The sequence below is a fragment of the Trematomus bernacchii genome, unplaced genomic scaffold (assembly GCF_902827165.1).
Source record: "Trematomus bernacchii unplaced genomic scaffold, fTreBer1.1, whole genome shotgun sequence".
In the NCBI taxonomy this organism is placed as follows: Eukaryota; Metazoa; Chordata; class Actinopteri; order Perciformes; family Nototheniidae; genus Trematomus; species Trematomus bernacchii.
Window position 1 is genome coordinate 10,602,467 of NW_022987564.1, and position 23,854 is coordinate 10,626,320.

The 23,854-nt window shown below is 39.9% G+C and overlaps 1 protein-coding gene across 2 annotated transcripts in view; it reads right to left on the reverse strand.

The window, feature by feature from the left end:
- Nucleotides 1–23,854, reverse strand: part of trps1 (trichorhinophalangeal syndrome I) — a 106,264-nt gene that overhangs the window by 77,262 nt on the left and 5,148 nt on the right. For both annotated transcript variants that reach the window (XM_034124880.1, XM_034124881.1), the window contains exon 2: nucleotides 8,645–9,112. In XM_034124880.1, coding sequence (XP_033980771.1) covers nucleotides 8,645–8,657 — 13 coding nt within the window. In that variant the 5' untranslated portion in view covers nucleotides 8,658–9,112. The remainder of the gene's footprint in view (nucleotides 1–8,644; nucleotides 9,113–23,854) is intronic.

Here is a 23,854-nt window from a genome sequence, read left to right on the forward strand (position 1 = left end):
CACTCCTTTTCTCAGACTTTTTTTGTTTTTACAGCTTCACCCAGAGCAGACCAGACCACTGTACACACACACAAACGCGCACACACACACACGCATACGCATACATACATACATATTCCCATACACACCGACCCCTAAAGGGGCCTTTTTCCACATTGGGCCATATGGTGCAGACAGGCGCACGGAAACAATTCTCTAAGAACAACACACACTCTGCACTTACAAACCTGCCACACAGCCCTACACACACATAGATTTTCTCTCTCCCTCTCTCTCTCTCTCTCTCTCGTACACACACACACACACACACCGCACAGTTAAACCTGCTGAATGAATTGCTGCCTTGTTCAGTGGGGCACTAATGGCAAGGAACCTGCCATGGAGATTACCACACACACACACACACACACACACACACACACAAACACACAGAGGCCCAGCATTAAGCATTCTAGGGCACTTATCCATTAGAGAGGTTAGTTATTTTCCCCAGTCTAAAAGTAGGTATTCAACTTAATATTCCAACAGAGGCAGTTGTAAATCTGCTCCGTTAAGCAGATGTCTGCGAAAAGTTGGAAGTCTTCAGGACCAGAGATTGGAGCGGCCAATTATGCTGGCTAATAGAACTGCTAATATTTCACTTTTTTGGCATCAGACATGGGTGCTATCAAAAAAAAAATAATGAAAATAAAGTCAAACGGCATGTCTATCAACACCTGCTCTACGTTGGTAAAGTTAAATATACTAAATGTGCCAAGGATACAGTACTTACAGTCAGTAGAAGATATATCTCAAACCAGAAGTGATTGGCTATGGCTAAAGGTATGAAGTTTATCAAGAAAAAACTGTTTACTGTACAATTTCGGTATAACTCCCATGGACTGAGAAAGTGTTATGAGATCATTACATTTCTATAATCAAGATAAAACGCTGCGATCCTGGTTCAAAATGTAACACTGACCCTAAGCTGCCTGGGCCGAAAAAACATATATAAATAAAGAGCCTACTTTATTGCAGTTTTACAATTGGCTGCCATCATCCTAAAATTCCAACCTTTAACCAACACAACAACATGTGCATTAAAGCTGTGAAAACAAAACTCATATCATGACAACGGCAGCAGTTGTGAAGCAGATTACATGCCAAACGTAAGTGAATCTGAACTAAACAAAGCACAGATACTTCCTTATTAAGTCTGCCTTGAGATCATCATAACATAAACCTGATAGCGATACATTCAGTCTTGTATCTCTCTCTGTCTCCTACTCTAAGTTCAATACAGTGCTGTCTTACTTAGTATTTGGATCAATATGTTCCTGGCTGCCAATGCTTTTGAAATAATGAAAAGTTATATTTGGCTTGAAAGAAAATGATTGTCTAATCTTTCAGTCGTAGCTTTATTTATTTTCTGTGAATTACATATATTTATCTGCCAATCTCCCAACATCCCTTTTTCCTCTTATACATACAGCTGGTCCTCCAATAGACGTAGCAATATGGAACGTTTCATGTTTCATTACTGACAATTGGCTCTGAAAGGATTCAAAAGTGTTTGTTATTGCAGTCAAACATATCAGAGGGAATCAAAGCAGCTGGAGTCACGAACATCCGATTTACCAGGTCGACTTACTCAGCTCTGATTCACTAAGACCCAATAAATGACTTGTGAAAGACTTTATGCAGAGGACGAGAGCAACAGAGTCATCTCACTAAAGAGAGAAACTTGCTTTCATAAGAGGAGACAGTGAACTCATATAATGTAAAGGTTACAGCCAAAATTGGGTTTTTCACAAATTACATTGATTCAATTTTGCAAGTTACTATTAAGCCAGAGCAAAGTGTAAAAAGAAAGATAGATATTCAAGTATAGCGTTTTTTAAGGATGGCTTACTGCAAAGGTCATAAACCTTTTTTAATGTAGTATGTTGTATGAGGTCTAGGTACTTCAACAAAGTGAGTAGTTAACACAATCTCATATTTTTTATCACCTCAGTCAACAACTCTCTTCTTCTTCTTGGCAATGCCCGCTTCTTCCTGCTTATCTTCAAGGACAATTTTGTGCCCACATTGTTCCACACAGCAGCCTTCCGTCTGTGCTGGCATTGGCAGCAGTGAGACACACGTAGCAGTGTTCTGTGAAACTCACTGCAGCATGGTGACTGCCTAGCTTGCATTTGGATTTGGTGGGCACCTGGATCTGAAAAAAACCCGCCAGTTGGAACTATCTGTCGGCCCCCTGCTCCTCTGTTTCTGTTGTTCTGGCATGTTGTGTGCTTCTGCCAGGCAGCCTGGCTGCTTTTAGCTGGTTGTGCTGGCTGCTAGCTGCTAGCCGCTAGCCTGTCAGCTCCCAGCTGCTCCGTCTTTATCGTCTCGGGTAGGTGAACTGGTGCTGCCGAACTGGCTAACCACTATCAGCAGCAGCCTAAGCCTCTGTCTGTCTTTGTTGCATTTCCTCAGCAGTGGACTCTGGCAGGCTAAAATCTTCATAGATTCTGACAACATGCTGTAAAATGTGAAGTAGTCCATAACAGCGACTGTGCATGTATAATTGGAAGAAGGCTGATCAAAGCCAAATAGTTGATGTCATGAATTACAAGTCAATAGTGTGATTTGCTAATGTGATTAAGATAACATTTGCAAGTACTGATGGTAAAAGCATGTCATCCCCAAGACAAATATGGAACATTGTGCTCCTTTAGCAAAAAAAGATCACCGTATGAGTTTTTGTTAAACTAGCAGCCACATTCGAGCCGACTTGGCAATAATCTCTGCACCTCAGACGAGGCTGTGTCTGCAGAGTGATTTTTCCTTCCAGACATACCAGGAGCAGCACACAGCTGTATAGCTCACCAGCATATGGATTAAATAAATACAGTCTGCAAAAAGCTTGTTAACACTTGTTCACTTGGCTAAAACACACTGTTGTAGCCAAACTGAACAAAAAACACACACCCACATCTACGCACACCCACAGAGACACACGCAAGCTGCATACACACAAACAAAGAAAAGGAAGCCTCACACAAAAGCAGACATCCTTGAAGAGTAAATCTGTAGGTGAATGGGTGTAGCACAGGTTATGGGAGCAAGTAGTGACACATACACAGGTCTAATTGAGATATAGTCAGCTCTATTCTATTCTAATGGCTCGGGAAGCTCATACACATGCAGACAGACACATGTTTATAGACAGAGGGAGAACACTGAAGAATTAATAAGTGTGTGTGTCAGTCATTTACAAAAAAATGTATCCTTACAGTAACTAATGTCAAGCAAAGATGTGTGTTTTCATTACTAATATGGCACTAAAGCTTTCTATCAGCAAAACGTAACTTTATTGGAGTCGCTTATACATAGACTCACACACACACAGTATTGTACACATACACTACACAGGGAGACACACTCACGCACACCCAGGCTTAATAATTCTGTACATTTACCTGGCTCTGTTCTCCCTCTTGCTATGTGGTAATGTGTTAACACAACCTGATTAATGGATTTTAACCCTAACTCTGTGACAAACAGACAGAGAAAAAGACCAAATTGAAGAGGTTCAGAAAAACTAGATTGGGTCCATTGCCACTGATTTGCCCCGTTACCTTTGTTAATCTGATTAATGGATTTCGTCAGAAAAGCTGGACAAAGAAGCATCCCTGAAACCTGTGGTGGAAAATTAGTGGCCAACAAATGCCAGTGAGTTTTGGCTTTGTAAAGTTGTCCCCACGGATGAACAGGTCATCAAGAGAAGAGAGTGAATTCCAGAGGTCCGAAAACGTATCAATAAAACAATTTCTGCTGCTTTAAAAAAGGGACGCAGCGCTCAGGCTCAATATCTGATAGCTCAATATGGTTTCCCACAGTTTGCCTACAGTGAGCCTTAGACAGCCATAGCAACTACTCAATACACTTCTCTATACCAATAAGGATGCAGTTAATGTTAGGTTTTAAATCAAATATAACGACTACTTTTTAACACCTATTTTTCTATTTCATATACAATGGGTCTGGACAGAAATTGTGTGGTATTTACAATTTTCCTTCATTAGTGTGGTGCCTTTAATAAATCTGGCTATACTATATGACAGCTGGAGGCTAATATTGGCTAACAAGCCCCTGCAACATTATACAGACTGAATATAAATCACAGAGCAAATCAGAAGCCAAGTTTGGTGGACTTTGCTGAGTGTCTGCGCATACAGTCCAACACTTAGTTGACTGTTCCATCTAAATATGAAGCAGGCCTGGTCCATATATGGTTGCCAGATTTGACAAAGTTTGCGGCTGTAAACTCTTGAAGAATGAGCTCCAATTAGTATTACTGTAGAAAGCTTCGGGACATAGGCGCCCCGTGGACGTGGACCAAGGTAAAGTCATTCAACATGAATTTGGCATGAGTCTCCTGAGGTAAAGACGTTGTTGGGTGGGGCAAATTGTACTACTAGCATTAACTTCTCAACATTGACGGACAAGTTTATTAGGGATTTGTTCTACTAAGCACAAGTACTAACATGCGACAACAATTAAAAATGTGCCAAACGCATAACACCTCTGCAACTGAGGAGTTACCGTGCATCTCACATAGCTGCAATGTCACTGGTTTGAAATAAGCCAATTGACCTTTTTTGGCATGGTATACAACATTTGAACCGTTTCAAGTCTGACGCTACACTTTCATCTTTCCAATAAAGATGAGGGCCAAAACACATTAAGTGAGGAACATGACGCACTGCTGCTGTGTGTTGTTAAAGGTCAACAACTCTTTCTTTGGCTGCTGAAAGCATGGGAACTCTGTTGGGTGTAAACCAAATGGAAGATTTGGAAGGTGGTTACTCATATACCTGCTTGAGAAAACTGAAAGGGTTACTACACAACAATGTCTGCTGACTCAATGTCATACTTTTATGAAAACAATCACAGAAAACAATACAGAGCCACAAACACAAACCTGTCACTCTGATCTTTGATTGATTATATGCCCTTTAAACAAGTGGATCATTAACAACCCAGCAAATTAAGTCATTAATTGCAATGACAGCTTGTGACACCTCCTTTATTAATCTTTGTCGGCATAATTAATAAGCCTTAATTGGAAATAATTCGAATAAATTGTTGTTTAGGATTTGGGGGACAAAGAGAAAAAACCTGCTGTGTGTGTGTGTGTGTGTGTGTGTGTGTTTACATCTAAGAGGGGTATAGGTTTATTGCCCTCTGTACAGATTGATGAATGGTTATATGTTGCTGTCCCTTACATACAGAATGAAACCCTGACACAAAACCCTGTGTGTGTGTGTGTGTGTGTGTGTGTGTGTGTGTGTGTGTGTGTGCTAATAGCAGTATATCCTGTTGTAAATGTGTAAGTAAGATGAGCTCAGTCATTAGACACACAATGTGTAACCATTGGCACAAAATCGGTCAACAGGTTGTTCATACATACACTGAACGCAAAATGACACATTTTCCACCGAACCATGTTTCACTGGCATAACTGTGTGACAGGAAGATCCAGCGCAACACTGGAAGAAAGACATTGAGAATCATAAAGAAAGAAAAAACAACATCTACTAACAGGAAAGAAAGAACACATATGGATTCACTTTCTCAGAGGAGCTAAACTCATTTGTGAGGCACTAGATCACATCACATCTAAACTCCGGATTGTTTGAGTAATGTGTGTGTAAGTGTGTTTGTGTTGTGTAGCATTTGAGTCAAACTTGCTTGTGGGCCTGACTGAATTGTCTCTACTCAACATTCTTCAGTTTTCAAATACTCTGAAAGAAAATCTGCCCTTGTACTAGCACATCAAAGACTACGTAGAACCACAACACACACATATACATACAAGCCTGCATTCACACACACATGTGTATATACACAGCTGAAGGCATGCAAACATGGGACACATGCATAGACACAGTTGGACACACACACACACACACAGACCACAGCTAAAAGCATCAAGCAGCTCAAAGCAATCCGCCCTGCCGAACAGCATCACCAAGCAAAGCCACCACACCACATAATGAAAAACATACATAAACACACACACATACAAACACACACACACACACACATATTCCCGCACTCATATTCACAACATACGCTGCTGGACCATATACTCAAGCTTGCACTAATTTGTAAAGAAAAACTCTACGATAACAGACATCCAAAAACACTCTTAAAATACTCAAATAAAGGCAGCTTTGAAGAAACAGACTGTTACCATGGAGTGATCATGATAATGAGCATGAACACAAATAAAAGTAAGCAAATGCAATTCATCTTAAAGAGATTCAATTGACACAAGAAATTCCAACGTATTCCTAATGGCCAAAAAGGTTGTTTTACATATAGAGATAATAATAATTCTCCTCTTCTGCCACCATCCCAAAATTAATTAGTATACATTTCTTTATTTTTTCAAATGCGCTGAAATAAATATATTTTTCAAAACTAAACAGCGTCCAAACAATCTCCTCCAAGAAACAATACCCCAGTTATTATGCATTATAAGTGGACAGTTTCACAATTTATTTTCGGCAGAAGCAGTTCATAATGAAAAGTGCAGAGACAGCAAGAAAAAAAAAGAGTGTGTGTGTGTGTGTGTGTGTGTGTGTGTGTGTGTGAGAAAAAGAAAGGAAACAGACAGAGAGCACTTCAGTGTGTGTGGTGACAGGTGCAGGAGGATAACGCAGCAGTTGTGCGCGTGGACAACTGATGACGGAGGAAAAAAAATGGTCACAAACAAATTGTGTGTGTGTGTGCTGGCGGGTGTGTGTGTGCTGGCGGGTGTGTGTGTGTGTGTGTGTGTGTGTGTGTCTTGGATGCACAACTGATCCAGCAAAATATGATGTGGTACATCATGCAACACATCACTATAGTGTTTACTAAACTTTACAAACTCAAGCTATGTCTCTCCATCTCTCTCATTCTCTCTCTTCCTCACACACACACACACACACACACACACACACACACACACTCTCTCTCTCCCACACACAGGCACAAAGACAAGAAAAGAGTAAATTATTCCATATACAGGATAGCTTGCATTACGCATACAAATATAGGTAGCTTGTATGACGTATAAAATATTTCCACAGGCACATTGAATATTCACACAGCTATAGTTATAATGTACTCTACACCACAAACCACAGCAGCTTTGTGCACACACTTACATAATAGCCTCTACTGTATGTATTTGCATTTCCTGCAGCACTTAAAACTGTTTAGAATGCATGAACGCATGCAGCAACAGAAACACCGGCCTGTTCACTTCCAACACTTAAGTTGTCGTGAAAAGATTGATTTCTTTTCACAGTTAAAATAAAGCTTTACATTTGATTGCGGGCCACAAAAAGCTTCTAGTTTTACGTCACCATGCTGTAATTGCAGGCTCAAAATCACCATTTTCCAATCAGGTAAGTTCACACCTCTGGTATTTATCCACATGACTACCCCTGCAGGTACAATTTAAAGTTTTTGCAAGGGGAAAGAAACACAGTTATGTCAGAGAGGTTCACTTAGCGAGACACGGCTGCTAACAATTACTTACATATTTTGCTTTATGTGCATGTGATCCTACCCTGCCAATTAAAACAGCTGACCAAGTTGTAGCACTAAACTTTACAGAGTGTAGGGATCTAATGAGCTCTGTCCCTAATGAGGTTTACTGAACCGGGGTGCAGCGAATTAAGCACGATGGACGAGCAGGTAATGTTTGGCTCGGAGTCAATTGCTCCATAATGTCAAAGTCATTCTTCACTGGATAATAATCATGCAAACTGTTTTCCACCCTCACAAGAACAGCAGCTAACACACAGTCACTTCCTCCGACAGTGATGACTAAGAGCAGCTTTTCATAATGCTTGTCACAGAACCGTTGCTCTGCATAAACGCCATTATATCAGCAGTTGTTTAGTCTCAGTAAATTACCCCCTGTACCCATTCTAGCTCAAGGAAATAACGCTGTTCTGCCGAGCAGCACGAAACGGTGGAGTCTTGAACGGAAGAGATGCTTTTATCTCTCATCTCAACAAATGAGGCATGATGTTTATTGTATTTATTTTTTTATTCAAAGTCATGACTCACTATAACTAAACAAAAACAAAAAACACTCAACTAAGCACACACTAAAAAAAATAAGTAGAAACCAACCACAAACATATCCATATTGTCAAAGAAAATAATAGTAGGTAAAGTTGTAATTTATTATTTAATATACATTAATCAGAAAAGAAATTCTAAAATTAACATGAATGTTTATGCTTGATCATTTTATTGATTTTACAGAAATAAATAAATAAAAATAATAATTACTCGTGAGCCAAGACCTTTATCAATTAAAAAAAAAAATCTGATAATATAAATGAATGACCATGAATCAAATATATTTTTTATGTCATAAAAGGGATATGATCCCACCCAAATTACTGAATTTTACTGAAGCATTAATGTGTTATATAGAAACATACGATGGTAAATTATGCATTATTTTGAATTCAATATACAGTAACTGTATTAATAAATGTTAAATAATAAAGTTCTACAAATGATTTGTGATAGAAAGGATATATCGTAAATAACATAGGCACAATATTGAGTGATTCACACAAACGGGATTTCAATCTTTTTGTCTTACCTCTGCTGATCATCAGGTTATAAAAACATCATGGTGGACTCCTGGCCTTGGCATCAGCTCTGAGGAAGCGTCTCGGTGTGTCCAACAGTCCGGCTACTGGCCCTCTGTACTCCACACGATAATAAGAAGCAGAAACCAGGCGGCAGGCCCAACTAATAACCCTCCATCTCTCTATCAGGTCCACCGAACTCCACACAGGTCCGTGAACATCAGAGCAAACACTTTTCAGCTTCTTTGACTTTTGTTTAGGAAGGTCTTACACTCCACGTAGCAGCGGCTACCTTTGCTGCGGGGCTGTGGCTCCTCTTATGCTCAACAGCTGGGCAACACAGCTTTGAGTCTGATCAAGTAGATCCGTTTAGGGAGGACTGTGCAGGTTTTTGCTGTCCGCTATTTTTTTTCTTTTTCTTATGGATCTGGTTTGAACCCTCAGTCACGGTTGTCAGAGTCCACAGTCACCTTCACAACCTGGGAAATGACAGAAAGACAGATACAGTTAGGAACAAGCACATCGGCACAGTGAACAGAAACATACCTGAGCCAGGCTTCACACATTTTCTCCATGTTTTACGTGTACGGGAAACAATTTGGTCCACAGTTAAGACATCCAAATTGACTGACAGATCAAAAGGTACACAATGCACAGAAAAATATGTCATGCCCTGTCGAGACCCCAGCCAGTCAAAGTCTCTAATTGTACCAATTTTGTTTTATCACCATAGCTGACAACGCCCTTCACATGTGAAGATTGCTTAAAGGCCCCGGGATAAAACCAAGCCACTGATTATGTATTGTAAAACAAAACAAAACATGTGAGTCATTGACAAGGGAAAGCACAACCGTCCTTTTTCAAATAAGGAAACCTCATTTTCCTTGATTCTTTTCTCTAAAATCTGCAATTAACAAAAGGAATGTGTTCGAAAGCTGCTAACCATCTGTCTTTTTTTTTTAAAACATGAGAGCAAGGTCACACACAAGGAAGTTCAATTAATATCAAATGCCTCTTTACAACAAGCCTGTGTCTGCGTGTTAAAGGGTGGGAACATTATAGACTTGTGTTCCTTCTAAGAGCAAGTATCTATAAAACAAATACTCTGGTAGTGGAAACAATCTAGGTCAGCTAAAAATACTTCAAATGTTGTATTAAGTACAATGTAAGCAAGTCAATTGTTGACAATAATAATACCACAAGGAATTAATTCACACGAGAAAACAATTAAGAGTCTGTGGTAACAATCTGTTGCAGCAGCATTCGTTTTCTGTCTTCCTCTGCATTTCTATAGTCATTATTCACGGTTCTTCAATAGTGATTGCCTCATGGATCAGAACAAAGCAGTCATCAATGAGAAATGCTCAAGTATTGTTAAAAAAAAATGCGGATATCAATACCCAGAGGCTGTGACCGTTGACAATTTGATTTTCTTTATTTGGTAATTCTAGTGTTAAATGTCAGACTCCAGTTCTCAGTTCCCCCTTTTGTTGCCCCAACCACAAAATCACCCCACCCTCTCTGCCTGTACCACTCCTCTCTCTCTCTCTCTCTCTCTCTTTCTCTCTGTGTGTGCCACCCCTTCTTCTTTCCATCCATCTAGCTTCTTTCTCCCTCTCACCGCAAATCTAAATCTGAGTCTGTACTTACACAAGCCGTTTCCTCGGGTCAGTCTCACTAGTGTGTGTGCGCATGTAGGTGTGTAACAGACAGAAATCTATACAGGCATACACACGCACACACACACACACACACAGAGACACACACACATACAAATCAGAGCAGTCTATATTTGGAACTTGTTTCTTCCATGCTAATAAAGCCACTGTTTTGTCTTCTTTGTTATTCCGAAGCTTTGCATATTAAAACACATTTTCTTAGAATTATTCCGAAGTTGTGCATATTAAAAACACATTTTCTTTGAATTTAAGAGAACTGTACATTTTATATTTTCTACTTAAATTAGCCCTATTGCTTATTGGCTCTAAACAAAGAAAACAAGCAAGCAAAAAAGCTGACATAAAGCCAAATTAAGGGCTGTTGTTCTTCATTTCCCAGGATACCTGTTAAGTGGTTTACCTGCTCCAGTGTGGTCCTCACCATGCAGCTCTTTAGTCGGTACGATAGAAAATGAAGCTTACCAGCCATTTGACTGTGTAAATATTTTATCATGTGCTATTTTAAAGGAAAAGACAAAAACACGATTACTGTTAGGCAAATTATGAGTCATTTGTGGAATTATGACTCGTGTAAAAAAAAGTTCCTCCCATCTTGAAACAATATGTTAAAACAGTGTTTGTGAGAGCATCTGATATTTCACTGCTTTGAAGAACATACACGATTGCTAACGCACTGCATGCAAACACAGACATACAAAGACCATACTCCTTCATTAGGATGTTTTGCTACTGATCACATAACACATGCTTCCGGTTATTACAGGATTGAACCACATAATAGCATTAGCTGTTGAGCATTAGCAGCTGAGAGAAAGCAGCAAAGCTTTCTTCCATAACCAAAGAAAGAAAAAGAACAACTGGAGGGGACTTACTCATTAGTAGTACTCACAACAGGAATAGAACAAGGGAGAGAAGTTTTCTTTTTCTTAAAGAGTGAGTGTGACTAAATATTTTCCCCGTGGAGCTCTGACTCAGTGGAGCTGCTGCTTACTCATTTGCTCAATCACTCTTTCCCTGCCCCTCTGTTTTTCTCCTTATCCTCCTTTTTCTTTATTTTCTCCACAATGACTTCTCTTTTTTTCTGTTACAACCCTCATTTCCACATCGCATGTCCATCAACTTTTAACTCTGCGTCTCATTTTTCCTCTCCTCCATCACGCATCTTTCCCATCCATCCATCACTGAGCTCTGTCATTTTCTTATGCTTCTTCTGTCTGTTTTGCCAACTGTCATTATGGCTGAGATCGAGATCCCCCCCCCCCCCCCCCCCCTGCAGCTCTCCCCATCACCACAGCCACCGCCTCCCCTCCCCCCCCCCCCTGTGCTCAGACCCCCCCTACACGAATGTGTGTGGTCCGGTCCGACTATAGACCGTTACATTGTCCCAGACAGGTTGGACTGCGCCACTAGCCGGTAGACGAGGGGGGGGGGGAGGTTATGGAGTGCGGGGGTTCCTAGGGAATGTTTGTTTTTCTGTTTCCAATTTGGTCCAGCCCGAGGAACTCCACACTCCGCTCTGTCTCAAACACACCATTCATGACGGCCTGACGTACATGATTACACACAAATACCCACTCACTAACTCTCCCTCGCTCACACACACAGACATGTATGCATGCATCCAAAGCACACACACACACAACCACATAAAGTGCATGCACGCTGACAACCATCAAACTCATTATCAATCATTTTTACCATGAAAAGCAAGCCCTTTAATTTATCTTAGTACTGATCTTTTATTGTTTTCTGATTTGTTATTGCTAATCCCGTTTCAAATGACATGGTGGTCAAACTAATTATACATTTTTCTTTTCTCATCTTTCAGTTATTTTTCCCCCTCTGTGCACGGGAAAATGATTGTCTTTGTAAAACCTTTTTGATGTGATGTCGACAGAGTTAAACTCCATATTCCACCAATTAAAGCACAAAGAGCACATTGTTTCATATTCAACCCTTACATCTGAAATAGATTATTTGAGTCAGTTTTGTTGTTTGGATTCCAAATTCACAATGTTGGTCTTTCCATGTGCCAATACAACTTTATCTTGTATCGATACAAAGAACAGATCTGCAAACAGAAAGGCAGATAAAAGGGACTTTTCTCTGATGCATTTTGGTTTGTTTTTAGATTTTAAGTTCCACATTCCATCCATTGCTCAATGGACAGACAGGAAACCACACTGTTTATTCAAAGGCTACATATGAACATAATGGGTTTATTCAGTTGTTCTGATTGTTTGCTCTTAAAAAGTTACGGTGCGTGATGCTCAACAGCTTTAAGAAACATTTAAGACGGAGAGAAAATCAGATCTCACAAGCAGTCACACAGAATTTGCGAGTAGATATTTTTACCAGGATTTAGCTTAGAGCGATCCAACACAGACATAAAATATTGACTGCAAAGAAAACAAATCTGAAAGCAACATGATTACACTAGTTCATTGCTGCACCTTAAAGTTATTGTTGTTTTGGGTTTGCTTACTCAGCTTTAGTTCCAAATTCATAAGTCAGCTAGGGCAATGAAAAATGCTAAACATATTCAAATGTTCTAAAAGTTCTTAATTGTTTGTTATTTGTGTTAAGACCAGGAAGACTCATTTGAAGTTAGAACACAACTAAGGTATCCCTGGATAAACTGACAGGCAGAAAAACTTAGAGGAGGTCTCTTTTTTCATCTGTTAACTCGTTACTAGCGAAAATGGATTCAACATTAAACCCTGAATACGAAGCAAGAGAGCAGGCAAACAGGAGAAGGAGATACATCTGTTCTTCATTGTGCCTTTGAACACGCTATGAAATAACCAGGAGCCTTTATAATGTTCCACAAATAAGCTTGAAATGGACATCATGAGCTTAAAAATAAAGATAAGGCAGAAAGAAACTGTGTTGTATTGTTGTACCAACAAAGGTTTCTAGTACGGATGTGAAAACGGTTTTCTTCTCTTTAAAAAGACAAACCTATATCATAGTAACCCCGAAGGTGCGACTAATAGTCATTCAGTGACAGCTCCTATGTTATGACAGCTTTCTGTTCAGTGGACTGATGGGAAAGAAAAACATTTCAACAATACAGTTTTTATACCTTGGCTAGAAAATACTAACGTGATAGCTCCCAGCGGAGGACATGTCAGAAAGCGGAGCCCACTGTAAGCAGCTGACACTAACTGCTGATGTCCGTGTCAAACGGCTGTTCTGATGACTGTCTATGTCACACACAGAATATTTTATACTTCCTGACAAATTCCTTTTGACTGATCACTCAAATTCAGTTAAATGAATGCTGGGCAAAATGAATTGTTCAATGAATCCATCAGCGAATTCAATAATGTATGTCCATTTTTAAACTAAAAGGCTTTAATTCCTTAGTCAGCTCATGAGAATATCCTGAAAACAACAAAAGAGAGAAGCAGAAACTCCTCTGTTAAGTGTGTTGTCATAACAATAAAACAACATCAATAAGAAACCTTGAATAACCAGATCTTTTTGAATGCTGCTTAAAGATAAGGGAGTGGTCTTTCTTTGTATTAATGTAAGAGATGCCCAGGGCTTTCAACTTGTCTGACACAGACGCACGTGCAAGTTACTGTCACGCTGTCACTTCCCTGTAAAAAAACATGTTCCTCTTTGCTCGCATGAGACAATCAAAGGAATGGCAGAGTACACTTCTGCCTATGGAGTGTGAAGGCCTACGATTGGATATATGCTACTAGATCTGAAGGCTAAGGCATCTTTCATAACACTCAAATATGTTTTCACTTAGTCCATTAGTCAACTAATGGTAGTATTGATCTTATTTTTGATATTATTTTAATGCTGAATGACTTATTTCCGAGAAAATTATGAGCACATCTCTGCTTTTTAATGATACTAAGATTTACCGATCTGTTCATTTTTTTAATTTAGATTAAATCAACGATTTGGTTAGTCAACAAATTCCTTTAAGAATGTATTTAGTCTAGGAAGGCTCTATAATATGTCAACAATGCAGCCACTAAGAATTCTTACTAATTGTTTAATTAACTGTTTTATTATGACATATTTTGGGGTATTTCTGGGACAAATTATAGACCCTTAGATCTAAATCTAAATCTCAAATAACAACCTTAATTGGCCCCCTTTTTGCTATTTCTCCATCTATAATGGTGAAATACAACTTTATTTATAAAAAAACTACAACATTGGTGAGTCTACATCTGAATTAGCTTTGACATTGTTCTGTGTATTCACAAAACATAAACAGCATACAAAAATGTAACATATAAATCAGCAAAGAGTTTATCAAAGATTTTCGGTTTAGGAGTTAGAAAAAGTTGTTGTCCTGCTGGATCTTCTGCATATTAGAAATTGCCGTTCCTTCAGGTGTGGGAGGTAGAAGAAGGATTTAGCCACCACAGTCACGACAGTATTCACATTTGCCTGCTGAACGGTGTGAACGTCCCGCCTTGATGTACGATAGCAGCAGGAAACCAGGAGCTGCATAAATCAACACGGGACCGTTGATTTTGACCTTGCTCTCCACGGCTAAGACTCTAATACATCAAACAAAATAATGGAGAACAAACTTTGCTTCAGCGGTAGTTGTAGGCGTAATGGAAGGAACTAGTAGCTGCATAAATCAACATGTTGATTGTTGACGCTTGCTAGCTGTCTTTTCCCCAAAAATACGGAAAACAAACTACAGCGCTGCCAGAAACGCACACTTCCAAACATACAGCTCACAAGTCTGCCAAGCACATCTGATTATTTTAAACACAAACACGTACACATGCACACACACCGCGTTGTACGTGTGTGTGTGTCACGGTTTGGTGTGTTTCTGTCAGGGTAAGCTCAAACATTACGTCAGTCACACGCACGCACATCCATAGACATGCTGATACACTGTGCACACACCGTCACACACTCGCTAGACAACTCTCGCTCTCATGTTTACACACACACACACACACACTTTCCACTCCTAGAGAATCGGACGTTTCCTGCAAGCAGCCGACCTGACGGGAAAAATGTCTGGACAAACTTAAGACGTGTGCACACACACGCACAGACACACACGCACAGACACACAACGGAACATTTTCAACCCACAATGTTGACTTTATATTCCTTTCCAGAGCCCTTCTATCTGCACGCTGGCCAAGTGAAGCAGCTATCCCTGTTGATCACAAGCGGGAAGCAAGACTGGGAGGTATTAAAGGCCTCAGTGATGTCAATGCAGCGCTGGACTCAACTAAAAAATCGAAATACTAAGCCAAATATGATCATAGCAAGTCTGTTGTTTTTTTTGGTAATGCAGGAATATCACAGCAGTAAATACATTGTCCATGTGTCTCAATCCAAGATACTAGCAGTCGTCAACTTTTCTTTGATATGCTTCTTCTATTTAGCTACCAATCTGATCAAGTGATTGAATGACAAAGCATATTTCACTTTCTTAGACTGCAGTAAGGAATTTCTCCAATGTTGCATTGTTGATTTGCAAGGAAATATAGATCCTGACTAAATGCCATAGAGCTGTATCATCCTTCATAAAGTCAGGTTTATTATTCAGATGCCACAAATGCAGTGGCGAGCCGTGACTTTTATACCTAGGCCCTCTGACCCCCACCCCTTCCCTCGAAAAAAAAAAGAGTTATTACGTCACAGCGTATACTTCAGCAGAATATCAAAACAACGGCCCGGGGTGCAAAACGCATCAATGAAAGCGACCCTCTCCCACACAAAACAACACCTGTAAATAACCCAATTTGTGTTCTTTGAAATTGAAAAGGATATTGCATTGTGTTTGTTACTTTCGTTGCAGTTGTATGTCTTAAGTGTAATTTGGCATGCTTTTATTTTGAAGGCGAGTTTACGCTGTTGACAGGAAGTTGTTGTTGCTATGGAAACAAGAAAGCTTCGCAGCGGGCGGAACTTGTCATAAAGTCCGCGATAATAAAACCCACCCATTTAGAGGGATATGATTGGTCAATTGTACTGTCATTTGACATTACTCTCTCGTTCAGTTATGGAGCATTTCCACCGCAGACCTCGCTCGACTTAGTACGGTTTTGTTAGGCCCAGCTCACTTAATGCTGCGCTTCCATTACAGTTTAGGAACTGGGGTAGTATCTATAGTAACGCAGTGTAGGCGGAGCCGTGACGCCATCTTCAATGAGCACTCCAGAAAAACAACATCAGCCGTTAGCTGTTAGCACTCAGAGCTCACAGCTCCTCATATCTGTTCAGAAACTAGACAAAAGTTAAACAAGTACAAACCACAGACTGTCTGTGTCATGGCGAATACAGTCGCTGGTTTATTTATGTCTGTATAGGCCATTGTTGTGAGTGTGGACGGTCGGAGCATATATTGCGTTAGCTTAGCCGATCTCCATTTAGACAACGCGCATTTTAAAAGGTTTTTCGCCTGCCGTCTGTCTGCAGACTTGTCAAAGCATTAATTCATGGTTTTTACTAACCGGTATCAGTATGTTGTTACTTCGGCATCATTTTGAAACGTGTATTACAATTAAATCACGGTCAAATATGTTCATCTTGTAGTAGTTGTAGCCCCCTTGCCAGCGATTCTCTCTCTAGTTTAGCATACTCAGCCCGACTCAGCCCTGTTTGTTGGCCCCGATAGAACCACGATTTTGTCGGGCCAGAAAAAAGGTGAAAATGTAGCCCCGGGCCGGAACTAGGCATAGTGGAAACGCAACCAAAAACGGGCCCGGCATGACACGGCACGCTTAAACCGCGTTTAATCATTAAACGCGGTTTAAGCGGTGATTTAAACCATTAAATGGTTTTAAATATTATTTAATAGAGGGCCTAAAGGGCCCTGACGGCTCGCCACTGCACAAATTTAACCTCATCCTCAAATTGTATGCATTTATAATGGATTTCTTGGGATTTTAGAGGGACAGGGACCTTTAAATTACTATAATGCACACCATTTTGCAAAGTATTTTAGGTTTTTAACCGACTACATGTGCAGACATTTATGTTTCACTTGTTTTAACCGCTGCCGCTAACTCATCTACTATGATCTGTTACTTTTCCCTCCACTTGTTGTTTTTCTTTTCATCTTTCCCCTCTCCTCGTCTTACATCTGTGAAAATGAACGCTGTCAAAGCTACCTCATTCTTCAGTATTACTCCGGAGAGACATTTCACATCCTTAAAACTTTGCTTCATAACTCCAAATGTATAGTCACAGAGAAGCGGGCCTGTGGTGCAATATTACTGGAATACATCCTGATAAACAAAACAAGAAGCACTTGTTTTATCTTATCCTTCAAGACATGACTCCCATTTTAAATCTGCTTTAAGCACATGGCAAGATGAAGCCGGAGCTTTCCTTTACTTCACACCTTGCCAAACTAATCCTGAAAGGATTTTTATTATTTGAAAAACAAAAACATGAGCGCTTGTTTTGTCTTATCTCACAACAGACACGTTCCCTGAGGTTTTATTTAAATCTGGTAAAGACGCATAAAGTGCACCTCAAGTATTAGAGAACACACATTTCATGTTTTACAGGGATATGAGTGTTGAAGATGTCCAACTGACTGAAAGAACAAAAGACAGCAGAGGGAGTGGCTGACTAAAGAGATCACAAAAGCTACAGTGGATCTGTCATCTGCCCTGCTCTCCTGAACCTCCTCCCAACACTTGCTCTTCAGACACTAAACTGACATTTTTATAATCTAATCATTTAACTCACTGACTCGTCTAAGAGAGAGAAAAAGCCCTGAAAGAGAGATTCTCACAGCTAGGTGAAATAGGCCCCTGAAGAAAAAAGAGAGAGGACAACTTGAGTGTGAAGCACTAAAAAGCCTAAAAGCCATGTTGCAGAACAAACGCCATGCCCCCCGCTGGGCTTTACCACCCACCCCAACACACACGCACTCACACACACAGGCCCGGAGTAAATTTAACTGTCAGCCGTAAAGTTTTTCGACTATAGCAAGTGATCTTTTGCCCCCTTTTCTCTCCCCCCTGTTCCTCCTTCCACCCACTGCTGTTTCTATGCAAATGAGTTCCTCGTCTATCCTTGCGTACATCCTTCTTTACTCCATTTCCACCTAATTGTCCTAAGCATTACTCTTCCTATCACAGCTTTGTTTATTCTAACTTTCCTTTCCTACTGTGTCACTTCCTTGTTCCCTCCCTCCATCCATTAATCTATCCATCCATCCCTGTCTCACTCCACAGGCCAACACTGACCAAAGACACTTCTCTTTCTCCCTTATCTCCTGCCTCCCCAGAAATGAAAAACTACCCTTTCCCTCATCCCACTTTTTCATCTATTCTACTTTAACCCCCAACCCCCTACCTCTTCACCCTCCACACACACACACACACTTCTGACTGTGGGCCTCTGACACCCACCTTCTCCTCTCCCCCCACAAAAGTCTGAAAGACCCCCAGATGTGCGCCCCCCTTAATTTCCATTTCAAAAAAGAACCACCTCCCTCCCTCCATCATCCATCTATCCATGCATCCACTTGATCACACACACAGCAGACACTTCAAACCACACGGTCACACATGCACACACACACACATTTCTCAGCAAGTAGACTTTTTTTACTTTCTCGAGAGGCCAAAAGAACATGCTGACCGTGAAAAAAGATATCACTTATCAGATCAGTTAAAGGGAGTGCTGACAATTGAACAGTCTTTTGTTAAAATACCAACAGAACACTTCCCCTTTCAGAGAGATTTCCTTAAAAAACATGCTGACCATCAAGTTATTATCTATCCACAAAAAATAATATACTGATGGTAACACATTTCATTTAGCTTAGCAGTCTTTAAATGCTAGAAGGAACCCAAAAGCTTGGATGACAATTGACCATACTTAGCATTTAAAAAGGGATCTGGTACAGATTTGTTATACTTAAACTCATGCAAACTCAGTTTCACCACATTTTCATTGTTGCTATCAAGCCAAATACTTGAAACGTTTACAAAGCCACAATTATGACTCTCTAAAAGACTCTCTCTCTCTCTCATATGAATTGATCTCTATTCAAAACAAGTCAATACTGTGGCAAAGCCAACAAAAGGACCCTATCATGGTATCACACTGTAGATAAAGTGCCAATAAATTAATGGAAGAACAAAAACGACCTGACCCAAAGTCTACCATTTCAGTTCATCTTCATTATACATGATATGATCAAAAAAGTGTTGTACCAAGAAAAGATGCTCCACTTTTAAATATGTTGATGGAGCAATCTTAAATACTGTAAGAGAAGATGAGTCCCTGCCCGTCTCAGTTGATGTGAAGCCCTGCAGGCATAAGCTCAAACCGTCAGAACGGCTGTACCCTCTAAAACCCAAAGCTGCTACTGCAAAGATTATTAAACAGGATTAAAATAACCGAGCCCCGCTCCATCCTGCGGAGAACAGGTGAGACACTTTGCTGAATCTAACCACATTTCACTGGTTCTTTCAGATTTAGGTTGAAATGCCAAGCTACGGGTGTCATGTCTCCCTGTGCTTTCTCCCCCCCCCCCGTCTCTCTGCCATGGAGCGTCCAGCCTGGGTTACATGAATACAATTACAGGCCAGACGGGGACTTCAGAAATTACAGGTACGAGATCCATGCCTAATGTTTTTTTCTACAGTCCACACAGCCAGGAGCACGTGCAACAAGTCTGCAGAGACTGGTGTGGCTTTAATGAAAAAAAGAGCGTACATGTTAGTTGTTTAAATCATAGTTTTAATTTGACGGGACGCCATAAAAAGTCTGCCCCTTATTACACAGACAAACACACACACACACACAACTGCTCGCACTGACAGACACATGCATGCCTGCACAAAGAGCGAGGACAAAGACCACTTTGAAAAGTTACTCAGCCACCAGATGTTTTAGCCAGAGCCCAGACTACAATACTAATGGGGCTGTATGTGTATGTGTGTATGCATGTGACGGTGTGTGTGTGTGTGTGCGCACAGAGAGAGAGCGTCGGAGAGAGTGAGCGTCGGAGAGAGAGTCTGAATGTTTTAAAAGCGGTAAAAACGAGTCCCCATAGCAGGTACTTAGTTAGGCCACATGTACAACTTCAGAAATGAAACAAATCGCTTCATATTTCACACAGGCTGATACACATCTACATATATTGTGAACAGTGTCATAATTGTGTTCCACATATACATGAGAGCAGATATGTTAGCGTATCGGGACAGAGGAAAACGGCATGTCATGCCACTGAAAAAACTGCCATCAAATCTTGGGTTAAATATTGTTGTAACTGCCTCACAAAAGCAAACAAATGTCAGTGTATTTACACCTAAAGTGGAACTTTAATTGCATTCTTTGAGAAAGTTGATGTATTTTGAGTATTTGGTTATGACAATGGTTATGGTAAAATGAAGCACAAATGACTAACATGCTCCTTTCTGGTGTTACAGTATAGAGAAACAGAGATTTAGAGATAAAGAAACAGAGAAAGGGAAACAGAGAGAAAGCAACACATTTCTCAGCTAACAAATCCAACTGCATGTGTGTTTGTGTGCAGAGTCTTGGTTTGACTGTTGATAGAAAAGACAGTTAACCCCCAGTACAGAAAACAACAACCAGTTCAATCATACCCCAGCAGTGACTAAAACAGATTTGACCTCAAGGGAAGGAGATAAGTGCGGATAGGCTTTTACAATAACTGATAGGCATCTATCAACAATGCTGAGCTGAGTGGAGACAAATGCTCTCCACCACTGCACGATAAACATGTGAAAGTAGGCATTACGGATTCATTTCTGATATGCAGCAGGAAGGAAGGGGTGCCATGATAATGAACTACAGAGGCTTGAAATGACATGACAAAAAACTCAGATAAGGCTTGATGGCAACTCAAGAAAAGGGGACATAAAATACTGTTCCCCTGTCCTTCATCTCTCATACATTTTATAACATATTGACTAAAAACAACAGGTGGATTTGTCGTTTTAACTGTAGGCAGTTTGCTATGAATACAATCAAATGATATTCTTTCATCCAGAATCAATCTACTGTGCATTCACTTTTATCGAGACAACTTTTACCCGGGTGGCTTCAGCGATAAAAAAAAAAAACACTTCTACTTGAGAAAAGTCTCGCTGAATTAAGCATACAGTACTTGAGGCAAATGGTTCAGTACTCTCCCCATCTGTGGGTTGCACAGCCTTTTCAGCTTCAACACAAAGAAGCTTACAACATAAATCACATTCAAATTCATGCCACTGTCACATTTTCCGCAGATCATTTTCACTGTCTGTCTGTTGGGCGAAAAGTGGAAGAATTTACAGATGGAGCCGGGTTCACGGGAACACTTGAGCAAAGTACACAAATGTACTCATAACACCTCGGGATTAAATGCGTTTTCACAGCTTTTAGAGCATGTCACAATCACTGTCTGTATAATCTTTTTTCTTATCACCTCATTGTACTGTCTTATCACTTGCTTTTGAATGCATATTTATAATATTTGCCATTATCTAAACCCATAATTTATGTTCTGAAGAAAACCAACGTTACTTTTAAATATTATTCATTTTTTCCAATCACTTGAAATTGCATGCGAAATGTATTTTTACATACTTCTTACTTTCAGATGTTCAAAACTGCTACAGTAACCTCTTCAATATAAAGTATGTGATAAAGATTGTAATAAGTACTTATGGGATAATACCCTGACATAGATAGACTTTTAGATTTCACTGTTGGTGTCCCTGTAGTTATAGACAACAGGCAAAGCTTTACATAATCAGATAAAGACTGGCATGAAGACATAAAGCTACAAAATAATCTCAGGGAAAACCAGATTCAAGCTGCATGTTTACTGTGATCTTTTCAAGACGAGTTAGATTTTTCTAAACGTAGCAATACAAGCGTGAATATCCTTTTCTGTTTTCCGACACCACTCAATTATTGTAAAAGAGAGCAGACACCCAAGCAAATAAGGCTAAGAATAATTGCGGCTACCCGTATATACTGACGTAGGAGTGTAAATGACACAAAATAATCACAAATGTCAAGAAAATGAAATCATAAATGAAACTACGCGGACCTGCTGTGACAGCTGCAAGTACATTTGGTACACTCCACAAACCACAGACTCATTAGATACTGTTGCTATGAGAAATAGCCGTGTTGGATCTCATTCAAATTAATTATGCAAGGATTAAAAATTCAAAAAGGGCAATTCCACAATAATTCACGCTAATTGTGAAATTGATTCCCCTTTAATGATTTTTGCTGCAGGTTTTGGCTCAATATTTATGCTCCCAAGTTTTTGTTATTCAACATAACCATTTAACGTGGAGCTCCAATTTCAAATATTAAACTATTAAGACGAAGGTTTTATTGACTATTACCACAACAAGAGCTACAATGCCAATGTACAACACAAATCAAACTTGCTTTTAAGTTTTAATGCAGCCTCCGTGTGTAAATAGGCTGACGTACTATATTTACAAAGTCTTGATAAAAAAAATATTCACCATCTTTTAATGGGGAGCTAATGCAAATACCTCAGGGCCTCCAAGCGTTTCTTATTAAGATCTCTGCGACGTCAATATTTAAAAACACATGCCGGTCTGTTTTATTCACATAAAATCTGACCAGACTTCCAGAAGCAAACAAACTCGGTCTAATCTGTTTTAATACAGTCAGTGTTTATAGGAATGCTACATTTTTTTCTCCTAATGCCATTCAGTCATTAACATCTGAGCTCCTTTTTTACTCTTTTTCTTTTCCAAACCCCGCCAACAATGCAGCTTTGAGAAAGGTGGACAATGCAGAAGTGCAGAAACATAAATGCACACAGCGTTTAGGACTTGTGGAAAATGTGTAACTTATGGCTTTATGATTAAAGCAAAAATGTGTCCAACATGTGGATCATAGACAGAAACTACAGCCCTTTAGTAAATGTGAAAAATAAATTATCCACACAAGAACATATGACTTATTGGAAACTTCAGTTGATTTGCTCCAGTTGAGCAAATGAGCTTTGATTCATTTTCAATTAAATCTTGATTTATTTCAAAGTTAATTGAACACAGCCATGAAACAAATCACCCACTGTGTCTAACATAAGGTCAAAACTCATATGAACAGTGATTGATAAATGAACATGTGGGTGCACAGGAAGCATGAGAGTACACTGCTGAGTCAAAGCAGTCAGAACTCGCAACTCATAAAAAGCCAGCAGGTTTCTCACACAACTGAGCTTTCAATAACTATCTCAGGAGGCAAAGATGTGTTGTAAAGAAAGGTTTACAAAATGTTCTCGTACCACAAAATACAATTGAACTGATCCTCGTAGAGTAGGTTACAATGTGCAAGGAGGGGTTGTGTGGTTTGAACATACATCCTTTGGGTAACATAGTCTCATCACCTTCTACTCTTGCCTTAATCTGCTAAACCACCACTTTATCAGCCTCCACTGTATCGTGACAGAAGGATTATTTACTCTCTTGGATGAAAAATCGTCCCATATTTAGGATTTGTCTGTTTAAAAAAAAAAAACTACAATATGGGGGGGGGGGGGGGGGGGGGGGTGAAAGA